This window comes from Acipenser ruthenus, chromosome 1, assembly GCF_902713425.1.
Source record: "Acipenser ruthenus chromosome 1, fAciRut3.2 maternal haplotype, whole genome shotgun sequence".
Taxonomy (NCBI): domain Eukaryota; kingdom Metazoa; phylum Chordata; class Actinopteri; order Acipenseriformes; family Acipenseridae; genus Acipenser; species Acipenser ruthenus.
Window position 1 is genome coordinate 39,317,761 of NC_081189.1, and position 25,146 is coordinate 39,342,906.

A 25,146-nucleotide genomic window follows, 5' to 3' on the forward strand; every position below is an offset into this window, starting at 1 on the left:
TTGAGAATTAGGCTCCACACTGATTCTGTTTTCTCTGTGGTGTCCATGACAAAGTGGGTTACAATTTCCAAAACAGATGCCCCTGTTACTTTTAGTTATTTTCAACCTAATCGGGCAAACTCTGGCATCTGCAATAAACATTTGTGACCACTGCATTAATCAGCAATGCTCATAAAAGAGGAATCAATAGTGTGTTACAAAGGAGGATTCAGTCTTGCAGCCTTTTTATGTACGTGAACCACAATATACTACCACACTCTGGTGATGACCTTCCCTCCAGCACACCAGGTCATGTGCTGAATGATGCATTAATCCACCCGGAGACAAGCATGTCATTCAGGGTTTCTACCCACAACATTGTTAATTCAATAGAATCGCCAGCCCAATAAGCTTTCTCTCTGTTTGTTTCCCTGTTTTCCATGTCTATGTACTGTAGTGCATGAAAGGCATTTGTTCCAGGACACTGCATAATGAAAATCGCAATGGAGATTACTTTTATCTCTCCCAAATGCGTATCATGGACCAAACTCTATGGTTTACATTTATTGCATTGTGCTCTGCATTTCTTAATGGCTGGGTGTGTCACAATTTACTGCACCTAAACCATGTGCCCTGGATAAAGGCCTGATGATTCAATCACCGTCTGTGTGCTTGAAAATCCACAGTTCAAAATCATCCATAATTATTAAAAACTAAATAGTGCTACATTTACAGATACTAAAAAGTAATAAATACAACCATTTTAAAAGTCTTTCTCTGCGTCTTTTCTCAAAATATATTAACAGCCACCACAGGAATTGAACTTCCATGGCTGCTCATGCTTATTTAAATTGCCTTTGTCATTTTATTTGGACTGAAAAAATAAATAAACCCTATGTTAGAATAAAAGGTGGAAGCAAGCTATCATAACTACCAGTACAGAACCGAACTTCATGGGAAATCTATGGAATTCCCACAGCTGCCCTAGTTTCTGGTCAGCTCTAAACATCACATTCAAATGTTTCATTTTATATCTGTGGACAGACTATGAGATATTTAAAAAGTACAAAAGTTTGGTTATATTTTCACAAAAAAATGATCCCAAAGGCAAGAAACATTTTACATGTATAAAATCAACATAGTTATGAACTGTAGGAATCATCATGGCTTTAGTGTTCTAAAAGGCTGCAGGTAAACTAACAATTATTACCAAAACCGTCTAATGCAGAGGTCTCCAACCCTGGTCCTGGAGAGCTACTGTGGCTGCTGGTTTTCGTTTCAACCAATCTCTCAATTCCTTAATTGAACCATTTATTGGCTTAATTAGTCAATATTAACAGGTGTTCCAGGTCTTTAGCCACTGATGATGTAAAGACACCTATAAAACCTGCTGGATAGGGGCTCTCCAGGACCAGGTTTGGAGACCCCTGATCTAATGTATGCAAAATAATGCAATCATTATTGCGAAATAACGCAATATTATCTCGTAATAAAGCAATAAATAGTATTTTCTTTGTGACACTAATCAGCTTCTGTATACAAGATCCACCAGCTTAAAAATATATGTTGCTAATGCCTTTTTGAAATGTGCAGGACTATATCTTCAAAGTTTGTAAAGGGCTGTTTGTAACTGATTTTATTACTGCCAGTGGAAGCACCTGCATTAACAATAAAACTTCCTGTCAAGTTCTGGGTCTTGTAGTTCCTTAGCAACTGTTAAAGAGGTTTTATCGTTTTTGTGATTTAGACCTTTATCCATTTTTAATCATTTAGAAGTTATTTCCTCATAAAATGTTCAAACACTGGATTTGTAATGAAAGAGCTGATTACTTAGCCATGTTTATTTATACCCTTTATCTCTTTTTTAAATTGAAAACATTTTTATTTGGGTCCATTCCAATGCATCTTGAGAATTGAGAATAGGGTGCCAACAGGGTCTTTCTTCCTTTATGTATCACCCTGTGAATTCACTTCAGTTGTAGAAATGAACAGAATCTACACTGCGAGGACCTTTGTAGAAAGAGTCCCTCAAAAACGAACCAAGCTTGAATAATACAGAATCTATTGGTTGTAAGAACAACAACTCACTGCAGGATATTTGTAAATGTGTGACTGTGTGACAGCTAAACCAGTTTATTCCTTTTAAGGTATACTGTATGTTTATAAGTATTTAGTGGCTAACGCTGATCAAGTTGAGAGTGTATTTCTCATGCACGCTTTGCTTTGCTTTGTCATACAGAGTGCAAGAGAAAGTACATTCTCAACTTGATTAGAGGCAGCCACCGAACACTTACAAACATATTATAAGTCATAAAATCTAAACATACATACAAAACCTGATATTAATGCACTTAATCTATTTATCTAGAACCTGTTGTGGTTTAAACATTTACAATGTTCTGTCCTTGACATCCTGAGTGCAAATTCTGCACTCTCAGCAAAGTCTAAGTGTAGTTGCTGCTAATGAGTTCCAATGGGGACGTGACTAATAACGAGAAAAGGTCTGAGGTTGAAAACTGTAATAAAATATGTCTTGTCTTTTAGATATTCCAATCCAGTATCCAAACTTTTATGGCTACTCCCACATGACTTTTGAACCACTGAAATACTCCTATCAGACATTTCAAATTACCATTGAATTCAAGGTGAGTGCCTACCTTTTCACACAAACAAAACTATTGGTCTCACTGTGCACATTACACATTATTTTTACATACAATTACCCATTTATACAGTTTGGTTTTTACTAGAGCAATCAAGGTAAAATACCTTGCTCAAGGGTACAGCAGCAGTGTCCCCCACCTGGGATAGAACCCTCCGGTCATGAGTCCAGAGCCCTAACCACTACTCCACACTGCTGCCCTTCGTCCATCCATTACAAACTACATCCATTAAAAAAAGAAATATTTCCACTTCTCTTTTATTCGTTTGCCCCTTTAATAAAGTAGACCCAACACAGACTTGAAGTTGTAGCGCTTTTCCCCCACACTTTAATACAAAATAACCAAAATAAAAACACCTAGCTCCTTTCAGGAGCACTGACTAAACACTGGAACAGCCCTGTCTAGCCCGGGACAGCTAAGCTGTTTGCCCGATACAAAAACAAAACACACAGTTTTACAAAATATGATGTCTACAGGCTGATTCTGAGGATGGCTTGCTGCTGTACTGTGGGGAAAATGACCATGGCCGCGGGGACTTCATTTCACTGGCTATCATCCGCCGCAGGCTGCAATTCAGGTAAGAGAACAACAAAGGATTTCATATACAGAATTGCACAGTTTACAGCTTAATAATCTATGGCAAGTGTTCAACTGTAAATTAGCAGCAGATGTACTGTGAAGTGCTTTGCGCCCAAGCGTTAAACATGCATAACATCAGAGGTTACACATTTGATTACTATATACTGCATTAAAAACCTGGCTGAATCTATGCACTGCAAGGAAATAGAAAACAGTGAAACTCTACACTATATTTTGTTGACAGATTTTATATGTGTTTGTCACTTATTTTGACTCAGCAAACATTATATCATCCTTAGAAGTATGAAACCAGTTCTAAAATGTTGAACTTTTGATAAGCATAAACTTTAAAAAACATACTGTATATAATGTATCCCTACAGAACAGAAATAAAAGAACAGGAAAAATGAGGATTGTAGATATCTTTTATTTTGTTTATTCATTGTTGTGTCAACTTCTCAAGATTGGCAGAATACTTCTTTCCATTTGATAGAATGATGCGAACATCTCTGCTTAAGTCATTTTTGTAGGAAGATAGAAAAACAATAATTGTATGACATTATTGAGCAGTTACCATGCTGTTAACATTATACTTTATATACTCATAAAGCTGTGTTACTCCAGATATCTGCAATTGTATTGTTATGGTCATTAACGGTACCAATTACGTAGGCAATAATAACTTACAGATCTTGCACTTGTACTGGTGATGGCCCTGGATGTAGCTGGTGGTATGGACACTATGTTCTGTTCTCCTAGGTTTAACTGTGGATCTGGCCCAGCTGTCATTATAAGTGAAAGCAGAATCAAGCTAGGTAGTTGGCACAGCGCCACCATTTATAGAGACGGACTGAATGGGTGGCTCCGCCTGGACAACGACACCCCTGTGACCGGAAAGTCTCAGGTAAGCCGAGTTTCTCTGTGCTCTGTTATATAGCTAGAAGAGCAGCAGACTCTTAAAGGTATACACTCTGCTAACATTTCAATTCAATAGCTTCAGCCACCTTTCCGATATCCACGTGCTGTTTAATTTGTTATTTCTTTGAGACGTCTCTTCAGATACACCACACAGAGACCCCCTTCGCCTTTTGTCTTTGTTTTTAACAGGGCAGAAACGGAAAACAAACAAAAATGAGGTGCAGTCAAATGTATATTGGAGGGCTCCCTTGGCTCCTTCCTTAAAGAAGTGGTTGCTTCTACCGTTTATCATGTTTTATAATGACTTCCAGCTTCACTCGTCATTCAAAGGTTCTCCCACCCTTGGAGGTATCAACAGCTGGGCAGCACTGGTAACGTTTTGGCGTGATTGGTCACCAGTTAATGGAGGGAAATGTTTTTTGAATAAGTAAGACAGAGTTGAACCAATCATACTGGTCTGCCTGGGTGCTATTCTCTCATAGGATGAGCTTGAACCAGAGTGAGCACTGCTGTTTAGATATATAGGATCATTCTTCAATAGATGTGTGGCAATGTGCCCCGCCCCTGTGTGCTTATTATGTGTTGTATGTTGCGTGCGTGTGTTAAATGTTGGTGTATAGATTGGTACACGGGATATAAACGGGTCTGTGTTTCACGTGTGATTTAAAAAGGTAGATTTGTATTTAGGCACGAGGAGGGCACAAATTACTTCACGTGCTGGTTAAATGTAATATGTGAGCACGGGGTTGCACAGAATTAATTCACGTGCTGGGATTCAAGTGAATAATTAATTAGTAATTGAATCCCAGCACAATAGTATATATAGACGCACATTTCTTTCACTCGGGGTTGGGTGTTCGAGAGTGGAGAACGGGTGAGGAGAAGGAGAACGTGAAGTAAAATAATAATAATCTAGAAGTGTTTGTACTCACCGTGTTTGTTTGTCTCTCCGTGCACCGTTTGTTAAGTGTTTAGTACGTTTTGTTTGTCTATTTATTTTGGCGCAAGTGCCGTGTCCCGTGTTTTGTGTTAAAACCTTTTATTTTCTGTTCTGTCTGTTAATTATTAAATGCTGAGCGCGATCACGCGCTCAGCCTCACCAAAACCCCAAGTCTCTGTTTATTTCCTGCTTCTGGTCTGACGCAACCCACTCCGGCCGTCTTTGTGACACGTGGTGTCATCGTGGGATAAACAGCGCCTCCAAGCGTCAGACCAGGAGAGGGGGTTTTGTGTTTAAAAAAAAAAAAAAAAAAAAAACCCACAGGACTGTTTTCAAAAAAAAAAAGTGAAAATGGAAGGCTGGAGAGACGGCTGCCGGGACCTGGAGGACCTCCTCGGGGGCCTCGAGGACCAAGGCTGGTGCATGGCCTGTGGAGTCTACGGACACACGGTGGCGATCTGCCCCTTCCAAGGTGAGGAGGAGGAGGAACCGGCCCAGGAGAGGAAGGTGGGGAGGAGGAGTAAGAAGAGAAGGGGGAAAGGAAAGCTGCAGCAGCAACAGCAACCACAACACCAGCCGGAGGAACAGCAGCCCGGGTGTTACTGCTGCGCTGAGCCTGGGCATTCCAGCACCAACTGCCCCTGGTACCCCCTCGGACAGCTACCCCAACTATGCCCCATCTGCAGAGGTGAGCACTTCGTGGCCCACTGCCCTGTCCATCAGGAGAGGGAGGAGCAGGGGTCGCCTCAGTCTCCACCACCAGCAGGGGGGGGGTAGACTGCTGCTCCCACCGCCCCAACCACAACTGCAACAGCGGCCAGAGGAGCCAGAGAACCTGTTCCCCTGGTGCACCTGGTGCGGAAAGGTGGATCACCGCTGGAGGGACTGCTCCGAGGTGCCACCGAGCTGGTGCGGGCGATGTGAGGAAGGGGGACACGACTGGTCGGGATGACCCTATGCCAGCTCGCCAGTACCCGAGCGGGAGGAGCCAGAGCGTCCACAGCCCGAGCGGGAGGAGCCTGAGCGTCCACAGCCCAAGCGGGAGGAGCCTGAGCGTCCACAGCCCAAGCGGGAGGAGCCTGAGAGTCCACAGCCCAAGCGGGAGGAGCCCGAGCGTCCACAGCCCAAGCGGGAGGAGCCCGAACGTCCTAAGCCTGAGTGGGAGGAGCCCGAACGTCCTACGCCTGAGTGGGGGGAGCCCGAACGTCCACAGCCCAAAAGGGAGGAGTCGGTGCGTCCACAGCCCAAAAGGGAGGAGTCGGTGCGTCCACAGCCCGAAGAGAGGGAAGTCGGGGCTTCCACAGCCCTAGGACCCAAGCTGCCAGCAGAGGGAGAATGCCTGCTGGTTCCACCTCCACCAGCAGAGGGAGAATGCCTTCTGGTTTCCCCGTCAAAAGCGGGGCCGCACCGGTTCCCTGCAAGAGAGGCAGAGCAGCACCAGTCCCCTGGAAAAGGGGGAGACTACACGCTGCTCCCACCTCCATCGGCAGGAGACTACACGCTGCTCCCACCTTCACCGGCAGGAGCAGAGCAGCCGGAGCTGCCTCTGCCTCCGCCACCTACACCGGCAGGAGCAGAGCAGCTGGAGCTGCCTCTGCCTCCGCCACCACCACCGCCAGGAGCAGAGGAGCAGGAGCTGCCTCTGCCACTTCCAGGAGCAGAGGAGCAGGATCTGCCTCTGTCTCCGCCACTGCCAGAAGCAGAACAGCAGGAGCTATCTCTGCTTTCCGTACCTCCACCACAGGGAGTACGGTGGCCGGAGCCCCAGAAAGGGGAGCTGTCGGCCACGAAGAAGGGGGAGGAGGTCTGGAGAACACCAACCCCAGCAGCAGTTTCGCTGCCGGAGATCGTGGGGGAGGTCCGGAGACCTGCTCCCACTGCAGCACTTGTGCTGCAGAAGATACTGTGACCGGAGCCCTGGAAGAGGGAGCTGCCGGCTACGAAGAAGAGGGGAGGTCAGGAGACCATTCCCCAAGCAGCTTTTCCGCTGCCAGGACTGCCCCGGCTGAAGGAGTCAGTCTGGGAGCTGTCAGCACGTCTGCTGACAGCATGGCGAGTAGCAGCCTGGCTACTGGCAACATTGCCACCTGTGGGCCCCTGGAAGCCTCCCTTCCCAGCCCGAGACTTTGGCCTGGACTGCTGGATTTTTAAGGGGGGAGGTGGCCGTTGAGGCCATGTGTGCTTTGCACAGGGGGGGGTATATGTGGCAATGTGCCCCGCCCCTGTGTGCTTATTATGTGTTGTATGTTGCGTGTGTGTGTTAAATGTTGGTGTATAGATTGGTACACGGGATATAAACGGGTCTGTGTTTCACGTGTGATTTAAAAAGGTAGATTTGTATTTAGGCACGAGGAGGGCACAAATTACTTCACATGCTGGTTAAATGTAATATGTGAGCACGGGGTTGCACAGAATTAATTAACGTGCTGGGATTCAAGTGAATAATTAATTAGTAATTGAATCCCAGCACAATAGTATATATAGACGCACATTTCTTTCACTCGGGGTTGGGTGTTCGAGAGTGGAGGACGGGTGAGGAGAAGGAGAACGTGAAGTAAAATAATAATAATCTAGAAGTGTTTGTACTCACCGTGTTTGTTTGTCTCTCCGTGCACCGTTTGTTAAGTGTTTAGTACGTTTTGTTTGTCTATTTATTTTGGCGCAAGTGCCGTGTCCCGTGTTTTGTGTTAAAACCTTTTATTTTCTGTTCTGTCTGTTAATTATTAAATGCTGAGTGCGATCACGTGCTCAGCCTCACCAAAACCCCAAGTCTCTGTTTATTTCCTGCTTCTGGTCTGACGCAACCCACTCCGGCCGTCTTTGTGACAAGATGCTACACTGTATTATAAATAGCATGAACATATGGGTCACAAAATATACATTACCACCCCAAAACCAATTTGATTCATATTATTGTATCATAATATATTATGACTAATAGGTTTTGTATATTCTATGTTTCCTAATAATCTGGCTGCATGTTTAAAAAAAATGATAATAATAATTAAGAAATATAAGAGACGTGTCATTGATAGAAACAAAGGTGTCCCGTTTCTCCCACTCCATGCTAATTTATGAGGTTTATGTTGGCAATTTTTTTTTCTTTTAATTATTGTTTTCTCTCTTTGCTAGAATATGTTGCTCCTTCAGCTTTTACATGGTGTTTGAACTTTTAAACATGTATTAATTGGGTTTTTGTTCTAACTTTCTGATGAAGTGAAGAGCGATTTTCACCCAAGATGTCTCAAATCGTGAACGCAGCTTAAATCATTGTTGTTAATGAACTAACTTTGGGCAATGCTTTCCTCAGGGCCAGTATAGCAAAATCACATTCAGGACTCCATTCTACGTGGGCGGGGCCCCCGGTGCGTACTGGCTGGCGAAGGCTGCTGGGGTGAACCGTGGGTTCCAGGGCTGTGTGCAGACACTGAACATCAACAGGAAAGCCATTGACATGAGGCCATGGCCGGTTGGAAGAGCGCTGAGTGGAGCTGATGTTGGTATGGGAACTTTATTGATATCTACAGGCTCTTTTAATGAGGAGACAAGCAGTGTGATCTTATAGAAAACATGACTGAGAGCCAGGATATCCTTGGCCTGATTCCCAGCTTGGCAGCTGACTGACTCATTGCATGACCTTGGACAAGTCTCCCTTTTGTAAAAAAAAAAACTTTTCACTCCTAAGCTTGAACCAAAACAACTAAGCAATATTACAATTCAAGGTCTCTGTTTAAAAAAGTCACGGAAGCAAATAGTAACTGTGCTTTTAATGTTTTAGTCCCCCACCCAGATATTGAAATGGCTGGAAGTAGAATCTCACGCTCAGGAAATGGGGCGCTGTATATCAGTAGCTCCGCTGTTTAAAACCAATAGTAGGAGCTCTTCATATACTTTGTCCTTCTGTAATCGTGAAATGGTACATTCATTTATTGAAGAAAAAAAGGCAATTTCAGAGTGGAATGATGTAAACCTAGCAAGCAACAACACAAAGGAACAGTTGGGTTATTGTTTGGAGTAGTGCTAGTTTAAAACTGTTAGAAATCTTGTATTCGTCATAAATTTTATAAAGCATGATAAAGGATAGGTAAAAGGTAGTAAAACATGAAGCATCTTGGTGAGCATTGTGAAGTAGAGCAGTATAATAAGCTTGTATATACTGTGTAAATGCATATAAAGTAGCAGTGGAGCTGTATATATAGTACACACTCAATTATCCAAACTCCTATACTTATAGTGTATACAGCAACATACAATTTGTTTTTTGGGTCAGATTTTGCATTACCAAGAGGCAGATTATGTATTGCTATTAACAGAGTAAAATACTAAACACTTAAAGAAAACAAATCATTTTAAAAGGATATCTCGCTCTCTGCAGTCTTTCAATATGATGCCACTGTAACTATACTTTAGTGTAGCCTCCTGCTGCATTACATGAATCACGTTTGACTTTAGTAATCTTGGACAGGAGTATAATGGAGCAGTCTAGTCGACTAACAGTTTATTGTAATTATGCGGATACCTGACAGCTCTGGTTAGCATCGCCATGGCTGTGAAGCTGCACCCCGGGCCCTTCCATCTGGATTTAAATATCTGGCTTATTTAAAGGTTAAAATGTGATCCAGTACCATTGATTTGTAAAGTCAAAATGGAACGGGACAGGATGACAGTGGAGTTGATTGCACTCTTACTGTATATCAGCCTAAAGTAGCTTCCTGGAATAGCTTACAGTATTTGGTGTTTCTCTCTGAGGAGATTTGGGGATAACACTTTTTGCTCCTGTGTAAAGCGGAGTTATTTCTTTCTAAAACACAAGAAATAAAATTAAAAAGTGAAACCCTTTGTTTATGGCCCCCTTTACTGCCTTCGCAATCACCGCCTATCAGGATCTGCTTAGTCTTCTTTCAAATGCTGAACATCCACATCTTACCACACTATGGCTTTTAAACATACTATTAAAAGCTACTGCCTGGAATAGGTAGGTAACATGAAAAGTAATATGAACAGAAAAAAAACAACATATGAGGATATTAAACAATTAAGAAAGGAAAAAGTAGATTAAATTATCCTTAAGTCTTAAGTCAGCTCAGTAGCAGTGCTCAAATACACACTTTTAGTACTGTACACCCTCGCTATAACAAACCTGTTGGGGTCCAAGCCTTTTGTTCGTTATATCGAGGGGTTCATTATAGTGAAAGGAGAATCACAATGAAGGATAAACTGTAGGAGTAAATTAATGAGATGATATTGTGAATAAAAGTACAATTACATGTACCTGTTCATTTCATGTATGCAGTATTCTGCCTTTGTTTAATCCTATTCATTTAAGAATTAAAACGCAGTAAAAAAAGCAAAACTCCTGACTTGATGCTGAACTTTTATTCAAAATGAACCTTACATGAATCGTTTCAAAGTGCACCAAATCTTAATCCAACATGCAAGAATCCCAAACTGAGTTTTTATTCCAAATCAAACCGACATGAAATTAATCAGATCCTCAATATTTTTTTTATTGTGTTTTTTATTTATTTATTTATATTCAATTTTGCTTTGTCACATGGGAGGCTGTGTGGTCCAGTGGTTAAAGAAATAGACTTGTAACCAAGAGGTCCCCACTTCAAATCCCACCTCAGCCACTGACTCATTGTGTGACCCTGAGCAAGTCACTTGTGCTCCGTCTTTCGGGTAAGACGTAGTTGTAAGTGACTCTGCAGCTGATGCATAGTTCACACACCCTAGTCTCTGTAAGTCGCCTTGGATAAAGGAGTCTGCTAAATAAACAAATAATAATAATAAATGGTTGCTGAACAAGCCAAAAAACGAGTGCTTTTTGACAACCTACAGTGCCTTGCGAAAGTATTCGGCCCCCTTGAACTTTGCGACCTTTTGCCACATTTCAGGCTTCAAACATAAAGATATGAAACTGTAATTTGTTGTGAAGAATCAACAACAAGTGGGACACAATCATGAAGTGGAACGAAATGTATTGGATATTTCAAACTTTAACAAATAAAAAACTGAAAAATTGGGCGTGCAAAATTATTCAGCCCCTTTACTTTCAGTGCAGCAAACTCTCTCCAGAAGTTCAGTGAGGATCTCTGAATGATCCAATGTTGACCTAAATGACTAATGATGATAAATAGAATCCACCTGTGTGTAATCAAGTCTCCGTATAAATGCACCTGCACTGTGATAGTCTCAGAGGTCCGTTTAAAGCGCAGAGAGCATCATGAAGAACAAGGAACACACCAGGCAGGTCCGAGATACTGTTGTGGAGAAGTTTAAAGCCGGATTTGGATACAAAAAGATTTCCCAAGCTTTAAACATCCCAAGGAGCACTGTGCAAGCGATAATATTGAAATGGAAGGAGTATCAGACCACTGCAAATCTACCAAGACCTGGCCGTCCCTCTAAACTTTCAGCTCATACAAGGAGAAGACTGATCAGAGATGCAGCCAAGAGGCCCATGATCACTCTGGATGAACTGCAGAGATCTACAGCTGAGGTGGGAGACTCTGTCCATAGGACAACAATCAGTCGTATACTGCACAAATCTGGCCTTTATGGAAGAGTGGCAAGAAGAAAGCCATTTCTTAAAGATATCCATAAAAAGTGTCGTTTACAGTTTGCCACAAGCCACCTGGGAGACACACCAAACATGTGGAAGAAGGTGCTCTGGTCAGATGAAACCAAAATCGAACTTTTTGGCAACAATGCAAAACGTTATGTTTGGCGTAAAAGCAACACAGCTCATCACCCTGAACACACCATCCCCACTGTCAAACATGGTGGTGGCAGCATCATGGTTTGGGCCTGCTTTTCTTCAGCAGGGACAGGGAAGATGGTTAAAATTGATGGGAAGATGGATGGAGCCAAATACAGGACCATTCTGGAAGAAAACCTGATGGAGTCTGCAAAAGACCTGAGACTGGGACGGAGATTTGTCTTCCAACAAGACAATGATCCAAAACATAAAGCAAAATCTACAATGGAATGGTTCACAAATAAACATATCCAGGTGTTAGAATGGCCAAGTCAAAGTCCAGACCTGAATCCAATCGAGAATCTGTGGAAAGAACTGAAAACTGCTGTTCACAAATGCTCTCCATCCAACCTCACTGAGCTCGAGCTGTTTTGCAAGGAGGAATGGGCAAAAATTTCAGTCTCTCAATGTGCAAAACTGATAGAGACATACCCCAAGCGACTTACAGCTGTAATCGCAGCAAAAGGTGGCGCTACAAAGTATTAACTTAAGGGGGCTGAATAATTTTGCACGCCCAATTTTTCAGTTTTTTATTTGTTAAAAAAGTTTGAAATATCCAATAAATTTCGTTCCACTTCATGATTGTGTCCCACTTGTTGTTGATTCTTCACAACAAATTACAGTTTCATATCTTTATGTTTGAAGCCTGAAATGTGGCAAAAGGTCGCAAAGTTCAAGGGGGCCGAATACTTTCGCAAGGCACTGTATATTCCCGACAGATACGTTTGCGTTACTACTTTTTTCAAATGATCAATATAGTTTCCAGCTTTGTTGCAACATAAAATGATTTTTGTTTCGGAGGCAGTTACACAGGGCGCGCTTTTTATTAAGACAAAAGAGTTGACTTCACTATGGAGTTGGCATGATCCCATGTTGACAGTGTGTGTATATTGTAGCAAAAATCCTTAACGCTATAAGAATGAGCCTTTTAGCCGATTCAGTGCCAAACTCGATCTTAATACACTAACAAATGATCAAAGACAATCTGCCAGTTGTTAACTAACAATTAACAGGTCGCTGTGGGCCACGACCTATGCCACTAAAAGTAATTAATTTTTAAAAGGAATCTCAACGTGGAACTATTCTGTCTCTGCTTATTCGCTTCTCTCTGCTTCACAAGAACAACAAACACTCCCCGTGTCACTGGGTCATTAGCCCCAGTTGGTCCCGCCCCGTCCCACTCCACAGCCAATCACCAGCAGCTCCTGTGGCAAATATAGCCTTCATCCTTAATACATGGAAGAAGGCTATATTTACATCCTGAGCAGGGCCGGATTTAAGTTTGGGAAACCAGGACTGAGCTGCTGAGTGGGCCCGCAACCCAGGTTAAAATAAATACATAAATAAAAATTGCTATTTTACAGTTTAAAATTCAATCCACTTGCCCCGTGATCACGCTAGCTAAACACTTGCATCTCTTACTGGTCACCCGCACGCTGGAGGATGGCGAGAGAGAGCGAGAGTGAGACTAACAGAAAAAAATGGAAAATGCCTGCTGGAAAACATTCCGAGACTATCAAATTTCGGTTTTAAATCCTATAAAAATGAAGTAACGACAACAGCAAATGAACCTGAACAACTGGTCATCGAGAGTTTTTGCGGCGCTACTGTTCCAAACAACGGGCCTGAAGAATTAGAAAGTAGTAGTAGTGCAGAACAAGACGTCGGACCCAGTCTGCCCACATCGCCAATTAACGATCAAGGTAACTTCAATCTGCCTTTCGCTTTAACCCACAGACTTGTGGAATAACATTCTGGACAGATTCAACAAAACTAGTAAATCCATTCAAGCATAAAACATCGAACTGTCAGTGGTAGTTGAATTACTTGAATCTCTGAAAACATTTCTGGATGAGATCCGTGATCATTTTGATAATTTTGAAAACCGTGCAATGGAAACTGCAGTGCTGAAGAAACATTGAGACGAAGAGCGACGGCAGAGACGACCACCCAGTGGTCTGCAGGATCACGATTGCCCCAGTGTAACTAAAGTTTTACTGCAGGGCAGAGACTGATTTCATGTCCATATGTTCCTAAAGATTCTGGATACTCTTTCAGATTGCTTGCATCGATCAAAAGCTTATGTTACTGTGCATAACTTGTTTGGCTTCCCTTACCGACTTTCAGAACATGTTGGAATATGACATCAAAAACAAAGCTGCTACACTCGTGCAAACCTATCCTTCAGATCTGGACGAATATTTCCTATCAGAAATGCTCCAGTTTACTAAATTTGTTTCTGGCAAGGACAAGAGAACAGCGTTTGACCACCTTCAACTTATCCTGAATTCTCAAGTGATTTCCACGTTTCCGAATGTCACCACTGCTCTGCGCATTTATCTACCCTTAATGTGCACTAACTGTTCTGGAGAACGATCATTCTCACCCATGGGACTCATTAAGAATGAACTGAGAGCCTTGCTATCATGTCCACAGAATGTGATATACTCAGAAAACTGCATTTTACTGACATTATTAGAGACTTTGTACAGATGAAATCGAGAAGATTAATTTAAGGTAAGTGTATGATTTAATTACTCTGCGATGTAAGGTTTACTTAGAACAGAGGTGATTAGGAAAATGTAAGTAACGTGCTGTTGTGGTATTGAGCACTTACTAACATTTTAATATTACTACCATTGTCTTTTAAAGGTTCTTTGCATATTAATCCATTTAAGTCACTAGATGGCGCTGTGTAATGCCAAGTCTTTATAGGTAATTGTTTCATGAATGTATTGCACATTTAGTATTCACGTTAAAACAACGGAGTGGTTATTTGAATCTGGTGTCAGTCATATTCAACTTATAAATTACTCGACCTTCGGTCTCGTAATTTATGATGTCACAGAAATCCAAGATGGAATTATTTTCCTGTAACTCACTGAAGCCCATCTATTTATATATATATATATATATATATATATATATATATATATAATGTTGATAAACAAGGATATGCAAAACATTGGAAAATGAACAAGCAGAAGAACAAATCTGTATTGCAGAGCTCAATTGCATATACAATTGCATATACAAAATCCACTAAAGACAGCCCTGTAAATATCGGAACACAAGGTAAGCATGCAGCACAATAGAGCACAAACAAACATGGTTTTAAAATTAATAAAACCAATAAGTATCATCTTTATTAACACATATTATATTTATTGTTCATCCTCAAAACATGTACACTGGTAAGCATGGACAATCAATAAAAAACGAACCAGCAACGAATCTTCATTACAAAACAATCGCATGAAATAATACGAAAAAAATGCAACCCTGTAAATATCGAAAAATACGTTCATACTGTTGGCCCACAACACACTCAAAAATGCTTCAAACTGTTTTTAAGATCAACAGAATCAATACAAGTACTAGTTTTTATCACAAAATCAAAGCAAACGTGACTAATTTGTTTTTATAATGTGTACATTAAATAAGAATGCTAGAAAAGGAGCAAAATATAAATATTCATTGCAAGACTCAAATACTGGTAATACAAAAAAACAACAAAAAAGAAACACGTACAAATACATTAAAAGGCAACCATATTAATATCAGGAGAATAAGTTTGTATTTGGCTTACTTTCAGCACACTCAAAAAAGCTTCACATTTGGTTTTAAAATGAGTAACGTCATTAAAAAACTGTATGCATTACGTGTACCTTAAAATAAGTTAAATTCAGTTTTCTTATCATGCATCCTGAGCCTCAGGGTCTCTTCGTCGCTGTTGAAAAACAAATTGATAAGTTCGCTGTACAGCCGTGTGTGTATTGGCTGGAACATTCAGTATGACGCGCATTATATTATTATTCATAACCTGGCGTTTAAAAGAGACCCGGCGTCTATTTACCATATTTCCCAGCAGCCCCTGCGCTTATTAGAGACCGGCGAGTATTACGGTATTTATCGTTTAAAGAAACATACTAACGTAGTGAAAGTACATTTTACACAGAGCTGTTGTTTTTTTATAAGCAAACCCAACAAATAAGAAGTGCATAGAAAAAAATTGCAATGTTAAGCATGATTATTTATTTCTTAGCAGACGCCCTTATCCAGGGCAACTTACAATTGTTACAGATATCACATTATTTTTTTTTTACATACAATTACATTTTTTTTTTTTTTTTACACATTATTTTTACATACAATTACCCATTTATACAGTTGGGTTTTTACTGGCGCAATCTAGGTAAAGTATCTTGCTCAAGGGTACAGCAGCAGTGTCCCCCACTTGAGATTGAACTCATGACCCTCCGGTCAAGAGTCCAGAGCCCTAACCACTACTCCACACTGCTGCCCTATCTCTTACATTTTGACATCCCTGCAATATTAGGCGAGGGCAAAGCGTCTGTGTTAATTATTAGAGCTCCCCAAGGCAACTTCTAACGACCTTCAGAGCTTGCGCTCTTGTTGTTGTGGAAATAATGATTATAGGGTCCATATGCTCTGAGCATGGACACCCTGCAATATAGAAGCAGCAGATATTAACCATCTCCCCCCTCAATGAGACTAGATTGTAGTCACACTTAATAGATTGTAACAGTCATAATTAAAAGCATAAGCTAAAGGTGCTGTCCATGGGGAGTAATGCTAGTTTTTCCCTTTTACAATGTCTTTCCTAACATCTGCTGCTGGACTCCCCTCTGCCAGTCCCAGAACTGCACAAATGATGGTAAAATCCTTATCACTGTCTTTGCAATTGAGTAACAAGGCAGGAAGTGCTGTAAATAATTAAACTATGTTCAAAATATAACATTAAAACATGTTTAACAAATCATACAAAAAAAAAAACATTTGTCTGGTTCATAAGAACATTCATATCAACTACAATAGTGATTGCCTGTTTAGAGGGCATGCCTGTCGCCGCGGTCAGTTAGCTAGCAGGTAATGACTGCTGTGTTGCATATTAATGCTTAATTAATTTGAAAGTAGTAGTTGGATTTTCTTTTCAATTAAATATTGTGTTAATAACAATTTTGGAGTAAACACTTTTATTAGCTGCTTTTTTTCCCTCAAATATGCACAGAAAGTTGTGGAGAATGTTGGAGGACAGAGAGGGGTTCCTGTTGTTTATGCATTAGTATTGTTAACTCCAGCTCTTTTTGTCATTCCTAGATGAGTGCAGCAGTGGCGTGTGTGATGAAATCTCCTGCATTAATGGTGGAATGTGCTTTGCAAACAGGGCAGATTCTTACATCTGTCTTTGTCCACTCGGATACAGAGGACGACACTGTGAGGAAAGTAAGTCACCATGCAATATACTCTATCTCAGTCCCTCCCTTTCCTTCCCACTTATGGCAGTGGGGGTTTAGAGGTTTACTACTGTTAATGATAACCAGGAATTACTGTACAAGCTGGTGTCAAACAGCCTATTTGAACGAAGGCATAGTATTAAAGAGGTGTGATTATATGGATTATAAGTAGGGTGTCTTTCGGGTTTTATTAATTGTATTTTTCTGTGCTTATTTTTAGCTATTTTCGAGTTTTATGTAAATCGTTTTTTTTCGGGGCTTTTGTTTTTGATATACTGTATGAAATTAGTGTTTTCGGTTACTTTTCAAAATGCTTGAGCGTTTATTTTTTTTTTTTCTGTCAAAATATGTATAATAGTAACTCGACAGTACTTGCTATCTTAAGTTGTACCTTCTTTCCTTTGCTGTCTTCCACAACGAAATCCCTAAGGTCACGGGCACATTCTTCTGGGGTTTTTGCGTGTAGGCATTTTTGTACATTTCGCCACAATTCTGTTTTAAATCCTCCGTATCTTAACTGTAATACAGCTTTAAATCCCGCTAACAAGCCTCCATCCTGATTGTAATCTCGTTTTAAATCTCGCAAGTGGAGTCTCTAATAGAAAGTAGGAATGTGCTGTCACTCAGTAGTTGGGCGGGTTTAAAGTATTCAGAACGAATCAATGATAGATGCAAGTCAGGAAGGCGGGACATTGCCCAGCAGCACTGGGAAATGTATTTATTATTATTTTTGTAGTAGGTTTTTGTTTTAAATGGGAAAAGGGTAAAGTCACCGTGAATTGATTAACCACTTCCACAGTTTTTCTGGTGTTTTCCAGTGTTTATTGGCTATCCACCGATTTCATTTTTTTTGTATCGGGGTGTTTTATCAGGTTTTATCGGTTAAAACCGAAGATCAGGAGAACCTTACTCACCTGTTACAAACACCGGTGATGCTCTTTTTTTATATAGATACTTGCAATTTTACTCTCTTGGTGAAATGACCCAGGAATTACAAGACAGTCAAAAAGCATGGCTTCCAAACAGACTTTTCTTTAACCTCATGCAGTATCTGATACCATGTTAGTAAGCTAGCTGTTAACACTTAATAAACCATTACAAGAAAGCATGACCGAAACACTGGATTGCTATCTTCATTGACTAACATGTAACTGCTGTTCCCCAGGCTTCTGGGTGGCGCTTCCACGATTCAATGAGACTCTGATGTCTTATGCCAGCGTGCCTTGGCCCATGGCACCCCAGCACTACCTTTCCTTCATGGAGTTTGAGATCACCTTTCAGCCAGCCTCAAAGGACGGGGTTCTCCTGTACAGCTACGATACCACCAGTAAGGACTTCATCTCCATAATCATGGCAGAAGGCTTCGTGGAGTTTCGATTCGACTGCGGCTCTGGGACTGCTGTCATCAGGTACCTGTCTTATCAAAAAATATCTTGCTTGTGGAAATTGTTAGATTGATAGAAGCCTCTGTTTTAGAGCAGGGTCAACATCTTCCGCACACTACCATGCCACCGTTCCCCTATCGCTCCTTCTCAGGGTGTGAGGCAGTAGCACTATACACTTTTTAACCCATCCTCAGCACCATTGATTAAAAAGACAAAGAAAACCCTCTCATTTTTAGTTATCCCTCCCTCCCCTTCCAATGAAACGTTCAGATGAAAAAGAGTGAGCCCTGCTAACCCACCACCAACATCAATTAAAAACTGTTAAGATTTTAAATGACTCACTTTGGCTAACTTCCAATTATGGCATGATGAAACATTTGCAGTAAATGGCATTATGTTAATACTCTGTATTACTTATAATTGTCTTTCAATACAGTTTCATATCACTAGCAAACAATACAAAATGTCAAGATTAAAAACTCTACTGTATGTGTGTGTGTTTATACAGTAGAAAGTCAATTTTCCAAACTAATTGGGACTAGTTCGCATAATCGATTTGTATAGATAATCAAACAGGTATTAATAACAATTACTGTACCTTTTAATAATGTATAGAATAAAGTTAACACACACAAGTACAGGTGAACCTGTTTTATATCACCTTGCTTAATATCATACCCTATTTATTATCACGATTTTTCAGAAACCACTCGCCATGCGAAAGGATGGCTGCAGTGCGTAGCTGCAGTGACATCACGGACCAGAACAGAAACCAAAACAAGTAATGGTGGGGCAAAACTGAAACGCTACGGCGCTCAGCGTTTTATTAAATAATAAACAAAAAATGTAAATAAACACAAAATGCCAAACAAACAAGTATCGTGCTGGTTTTTAGCCAGCACGTATAGCAGTTGTTTACTCTCGTTTAATCCTTTTACCTCCTAACTCCTCACTCGTTCTCCAATCTCGAACACCCTCTTCCCTGAGCGCAGACAGCTGCAGGCTTTTATATTCTGGCTGAGGGGTTAACTAGCTGTTAATTATCCTATTACCCCTCGGCCATAGTCTGCACAAGTTTAATAAGGATGCGTGACTGTCAGCTAGTTAAATAAATCAGTAGCTGATCAGTCACGCATCCTCACGAGGTTTTTAAAATATATATAAAACAATAACAAATAATACTGGCTTTCGCCGTCCGCACAAAACACTATATATTATTAATAATAATAATAATAATAATACAAAATAAATCACAAAAATAGCGCACAATATATATAGGGGTGGGGCTCCCCGTCACAATGCACCATAGATTCTTTGAGAAATTACCTCTCTTAATATCATCTTACAAACCCACTTATAGTCATTTTTTGTGCAGCCTGTCAAATGCTCCGTGGCCGGGCTTTACTAAGTAACCGCAGGATATAATTAATTTTCAACGCAACGATCCACCAATAATCATCTCGGCTGATAAACTGACATTTTGTGCAGCCTGTCAAATGCTGTGTGGGCGGTCTTAACAGGATACAGTTCAGTTACAAAACACCAACGTTGTCTTTTTTCTTAATTTTTCGTCTCAAACAAACGCACACAAAAAAACACCAAGTGCAACGCCTAATTGATGGCTCTCATCAGTCGACAATTTAGAACATGCCTTTTTTAGATAATGACACAAACTGTTTCGTTACAATTAATGATACAAAACTTATTTGTCCTGTAGTGAACTATATGCATTTATTTAAATGTAAAGAACGACTAAATGTACAAAATTAAAACACTGCTCTTTAATTCACTGTTAGTTTTCTTTCTTTCTCGCACTTGTAATGTGCTGTCATAGGCAAACATTAAACCCACTTTGTATCACAAATTATGCCTGCACAATGCATGTATGTATCTATATTAGGACTGCCAATTAATCACAGTTAACATCTGCATGATGCATTCATTTCTTGGAAGATACTTCTTTGTAACGCACGTTAATCACAGTCCTCTGTCTTGACCCTCTTAGCATACTGTAATTCATTCCCTGTGGCACCATTTTAATATACATAACGCAATGAGTGCAGTCAGCGTTTGCATAGAAAGTTAGTCATATAGATAACTGCATTATGGAGCAAAGTACTAAAAGGGAAGGACTTGTGAATAGGAAGTTTATTTGTTTTAAAATTTCTGATGTATCTACTGTCAAATTGAGTTTCAGTATCCCAAACATAAGCTACATCTAATCTGAAGTACCTCCTGCGTGCTAAACACGCTTTCACTTCTCAAAATACACTTTCTAGCAACAACACAACAACAAATGAAACCCGTCAGTTTTGACAGAGTACACTTTTAGAAATGCAGGATCACTGCAAGCCCATGAATCAAGCTAAGTATAATAATTTACAGTATTTACAATTAAGGAGAATATAAGCGTTACTCAATGAATGTTTTTTTTTTATTTAGACCATTTTAAATTATTAATAAAATAGAATACTTTATTTTAAAACGGCAATGAAAAATATCAGTAAAGGATACCCTTTTAAAGGAAACTGATAAGAAAATATACAGTATATAGTTTGAAATGCATTAAGGTGAGTAATAAACTGACTCAGTTGTGATCTAGCAGTTGGTTCAAACAACTTAACAGCAAATGCAGAATTTTTCTGTATAATTCTGTGTAAATAAATATAAAACTAAAGGGGCATGTGACAGGATTGACCGAGGTTTGAGACTCAGACAGTTTTAAAGTTCAAAAATAAAGTTTTTTAATAAACAAAAATACAAAAATAAATAGGCACAAGGGCCAAACAAAAAGGTTTCAACACCACAAAACAATCAACACAAAACAAAACTTACAAAATAAAGCTTCCAGGCTGGGCGTTGCCTTCACTGGTTTCAACACAGCACAAACAAAACCACTCTTCTTCTCCTTCCAGAACTCTCCCTCAACTGGGAGGCTGAGGCCTCCTTTTATGCCAGGTGGCCAAGTCCATAATTGGATAATTAATTAACCGATTGCTCCCACCTGACACAATCAACCTGGGCAGGGAGGAGAATTTAACTCCTTCCCTGCCAGTATTTCTAAGGGCAGAGCCCTGCTCTGCCACAGGGCAACAATATTAATCCAGAAATAGGACAACGTGTTTTTTTTATAATGGGTGGTTTTTTGGATGATAATACTACTACTACTGCTACTACTACTACTACTACTACTACTAATAATAATAATAATAACAATAATAATAATACAGTGACAATACAATACACATTTCACTTATATAGCGCTCTTCATGCAAGCATTCCAGGGCGCTTTACAAAAGAAATATAAAAAAAGCCTGTGTCTAATATATAATCCAGCTACAAATAAACAGACCCAAACAAATATGTTTTCAAACAGGATTTAAAAGCTTCAGTTGTGCTAGCATTTCTGATATTAATCAGGAGCAAGTTCCAAAGACAAGGGGCATTATAACTAAATGCCCTGGCTCTGATTCAAACATATTTTCGGGACTGTCAGAAGACTAGCATTTTCCGATCTCGGAATGACCAGGGACATAAGGGGTCAGCAGATCTTGAAAATAAGAAGGTCCAAAGCCATGTAAGGCCTTATAGATAATAATAATAAGAAGAACTTTATTAATAATAATAATAATAATAATAATAATAATAATAATAATAATAATAATAATAATAATAACATCAGTAATAAAACAAACTTGAATGAGATGGATGCAGTAATTAATATCAATTAAATATGCAATTTAAAACCAAGATTAACTAAGATTTTAATCGCAAATCGCAATAATTTTTTTTTTAATGTCTTGACATCCATAATATATATATATATATATATATATATATATATATATTATAATTTACACAGATTTGAGGCTACAGCTAACCTACTAGTTTTCAAATGCAGATCAGTCAATATTTTTTTTTCCCGCCACAGGAGTGAGGAGCCTGTCAGCCTGAACAGGTGGCACAAGCTGCGAGTGTCACGCACAGCCAAGAACGGCATTCTGCAGGTCGATAACCAGAATCCAGAAGAGGGAATGGCAGAGGTAAATAGAAAACACATACACTAACACCTAGCCGCCACAGCCGCCCTGCCAAAGCCTCATTTCTTAGAAACCGTTTGCCATTTCCCTTACATTATGCCCCTGTGGATCGTTGTTCTGGTTCACAAAATAAAATTCAGTTTTTACAGTTATGCCTTAATTAGCACATGCAAGCACATGTTAAACTGCAGTAGATTTTCACAATTACAAAGAACACCTTCATATAAAAGCTGGAATGCCAATATGATAACAGTGTACCTCCCAGAAGAAACCCTAAAAGAACCATTAGCATTTAAGCAACATAAGCAAAATATTGTATTGCTCACTGTGCAATTCCTATGTGGTACCGCAGTACTGCAGTGCAGTGGTTGTTCATCGGCTCGTCCTACTACTGCATTGACATTGCAGATATTTTGGTAACAAAACAAGACAATGATGTTATTTCCATGCTCATAACTTTTAAGAAGCAGCTTATCTAGATGGATTGACTCTTGTGCTCTTGTCTCACAGGGCGCCTTCACTCAGATCAAGTGTAACACCCAAATCTACATCGGTGGCTTTCCAGACTATGATAGTGTCAAGAAGAATTCCGGAGTCCTGAAGCCTTTCAGTGGAAGCATTCAGAAGGTACTGTATTTGTTTATTCATATCATGTACAGTTGTTTCCCTTCTGTTTAACATCTGATCTTTATTGATAATTGGGTTGTCCAGAATAACAGAAACTAGATGATGAGACCAACATGTGTGTCTGTCGTATATTTTAGTTTGCTGTTGTTTCATGTTGTTCTTTTAGCAGAGCTCTATCTCATTTTCTGTACGTTCACACAGGTCATCCTGAATGACCGGACAATCCAGTTAAATCAGGACTTTGCTTCAGGAGTCAATGTGGAGAATGCTGCCCATCCTTGTGTGGATAACCCCTGTGCCAATGGAGGATCCTGCAAACCCAAGAGGGACCGGTATGAGTGTGATTGCCCTTTGGGCTTCGACGGGGAGCACTGCCAGAAAGGTACATATCCAGCTCACAGCACCATACAGCATTGTGTTGCTCAGGCCTTAGTTTAGGCCTTAATAGCAAAATGACAAGCACTGATCTTATTCACTGAATATTTTTTCACCTCATATGACACAGACAATTTAAGGTATTGATTTCATATTTGCAGTACATTTTCAACACTGCATGCTAAATGTTTTGGTGACCATGACATTGACTTCCTCTTGTGTGATTTTCTTAGTTAAGTTCCATTACAGGGAAAATGTACCTTTTCTTTAAACTTTGTATTAAAAGTTATCTATTCTGTTCCTGCAACTTGTGGAACTGTAGTTGAGAACATCTACATTCATCAACTGCTGATAAAGGCTGTGTGGTCCAGTGGTTAAAGAAAAGGGCTTGTAACTAGGAGGTCCCCGATTCAAATCCCACCTCAGCCACGGACTCATTGTGTGACCCTGAGCAAGTCACTTAACCTGCTTGTGTTCCGTCTTTCGTGAGATGTAATTGTAAATGCATAGTTCGCACGCCCTAGTCTCTGTAAGTCGCCTTGGATAAAGGCGTCTGCTAAATAAACAAATAATAATAATATGCAATTACTTTATATAAAACTCATTATTTATGTTACTTAGTGCTAAAATAGCTCTCTCTTAGTGAAAGCATTCACTGTACCTTTAAAAGATCTACCAGTATAATGCAATAGATTTTTAGATCCCCTTAAAAGATACTTCAAAAATATAGAAAATAGTAGCAATTCTTTCAGACTGTGAAAACCCAAGATGCTTTTATGGCTAGATTACACACTACACTATATATAGATGTGTGTCTTTTGGTGTTTCTCCTTTTCAGAAGGCATTATATTGTTTAAAGCCACTGAGAATCCAGGAACTACTGTCATAGTGCCTGAAAAAGGCCTTTGAGTGATTCTTATGACAGCAACAGCAGCCCCAGCTTGAGAACTAAGAGCATGATTAGGATCTGAGCTGATCTCGTGCAAAATAATAAAAGATTTGATTGTGCTCAAATCCAATGAGACAAGTATGGAGTTTAATAGAGGCTATGGATATGACTAGGGGTTAGTGACAAATGTATTCTGTCATGTAATATTACGTTCTGGGATATTCAGGCAGGTCTAAGTGTTTGCATTTGACCTTTATATGTTGAAGTAGGATGAACTCACATTATAGATAACTAGATTGTCCAGTATAAAGGGTAGGAGAAATAAAGATTTAAAAATAGTTAAAACAATGCTTTTCACCTTGTTTCTTTTTTCTACTTTGTGCTGCCTTTACACAGAATGTGGAAGTTACTGCCGGAACAGTAAGTTTTACTGTGCGATATTGCTTACCTGTAGACCCTGAAGTTTTGGGGTTTTATTTTTGATCATATGACTAATTCTGTATCCTAATTAAATTCAGAAAAAGCTATGAATTACAAAACAATGCCACTTGTTTTGACTGAGCCTGAATCTGTTTCGCCTTATTTTTTTTATTTCAACAGAGATGACAAATTACATTAATTGCTCATCCCTTATCCTAATTGCAGTCCATTCTTGCAGTTGCCTAGTTTATCGTTGTGCTTTTGTTATTTTCACTCATTTAATAGAGTCCTGAAATGTTTTGTTTTCAGAATA

The 25,146-nt window shown here is 39.9% G+C and overlaps 1 protein-coding gene across 2 annotated transcripts in view; it reads left to right on the forward strand.

Moving 5' to 3' along the window:
• The window catches only part of LOC117420635 (pikachurin-like), a 72,175-nt gene that overhangs the window by 40,686 nt on the left and 6,343 nt on the right, over window positions 1–25,146 (forward strand). The window contains exons 10-19 of one of the 2 annotated variants that reach the window (XM_034034137.3): window positions 2,524–2,624; window positions 3,119–3,219; window positions 3,981–4,125; window positions 8,390–8,579; window positions 16,961–17,086; window positions 18,263–18,506; window positions 22,414–22,525; window positions 23,033–23,149; window positions 23,351–23,531; window positions 24,810–24,833. In XM_034034137.3, the coding sequence (XP_033890028.3) occupies window positions 2,524–2,624; window positions 3,119–3,219; window positions 3,981–4,125; window positions 8,390–8,579; window positions 16,961–17,086; window positions 18,263–18,506; window positions 22,414–22,525; window positions 23,033–23,149; window positions 23,351–23,531; window positions 24,810–24,833 (1,341 nt within the window). The remainder of the gene's footprint in view (window positions 1–2,523; window positions 2,625–3,118; window positions 3,220–3,980; window positions 4,126–8,389; window positions 8,580–16,960; window positions 17,087–18,262; window positions 18,507–22,413; window positions 22,526–23,032; window positions 23,150–23,350; window positions 23,532–24,809; window positions 24,834–25,146) is intronic. The other variant, XM_059024997.1, reaches the window with a different exon arrangement.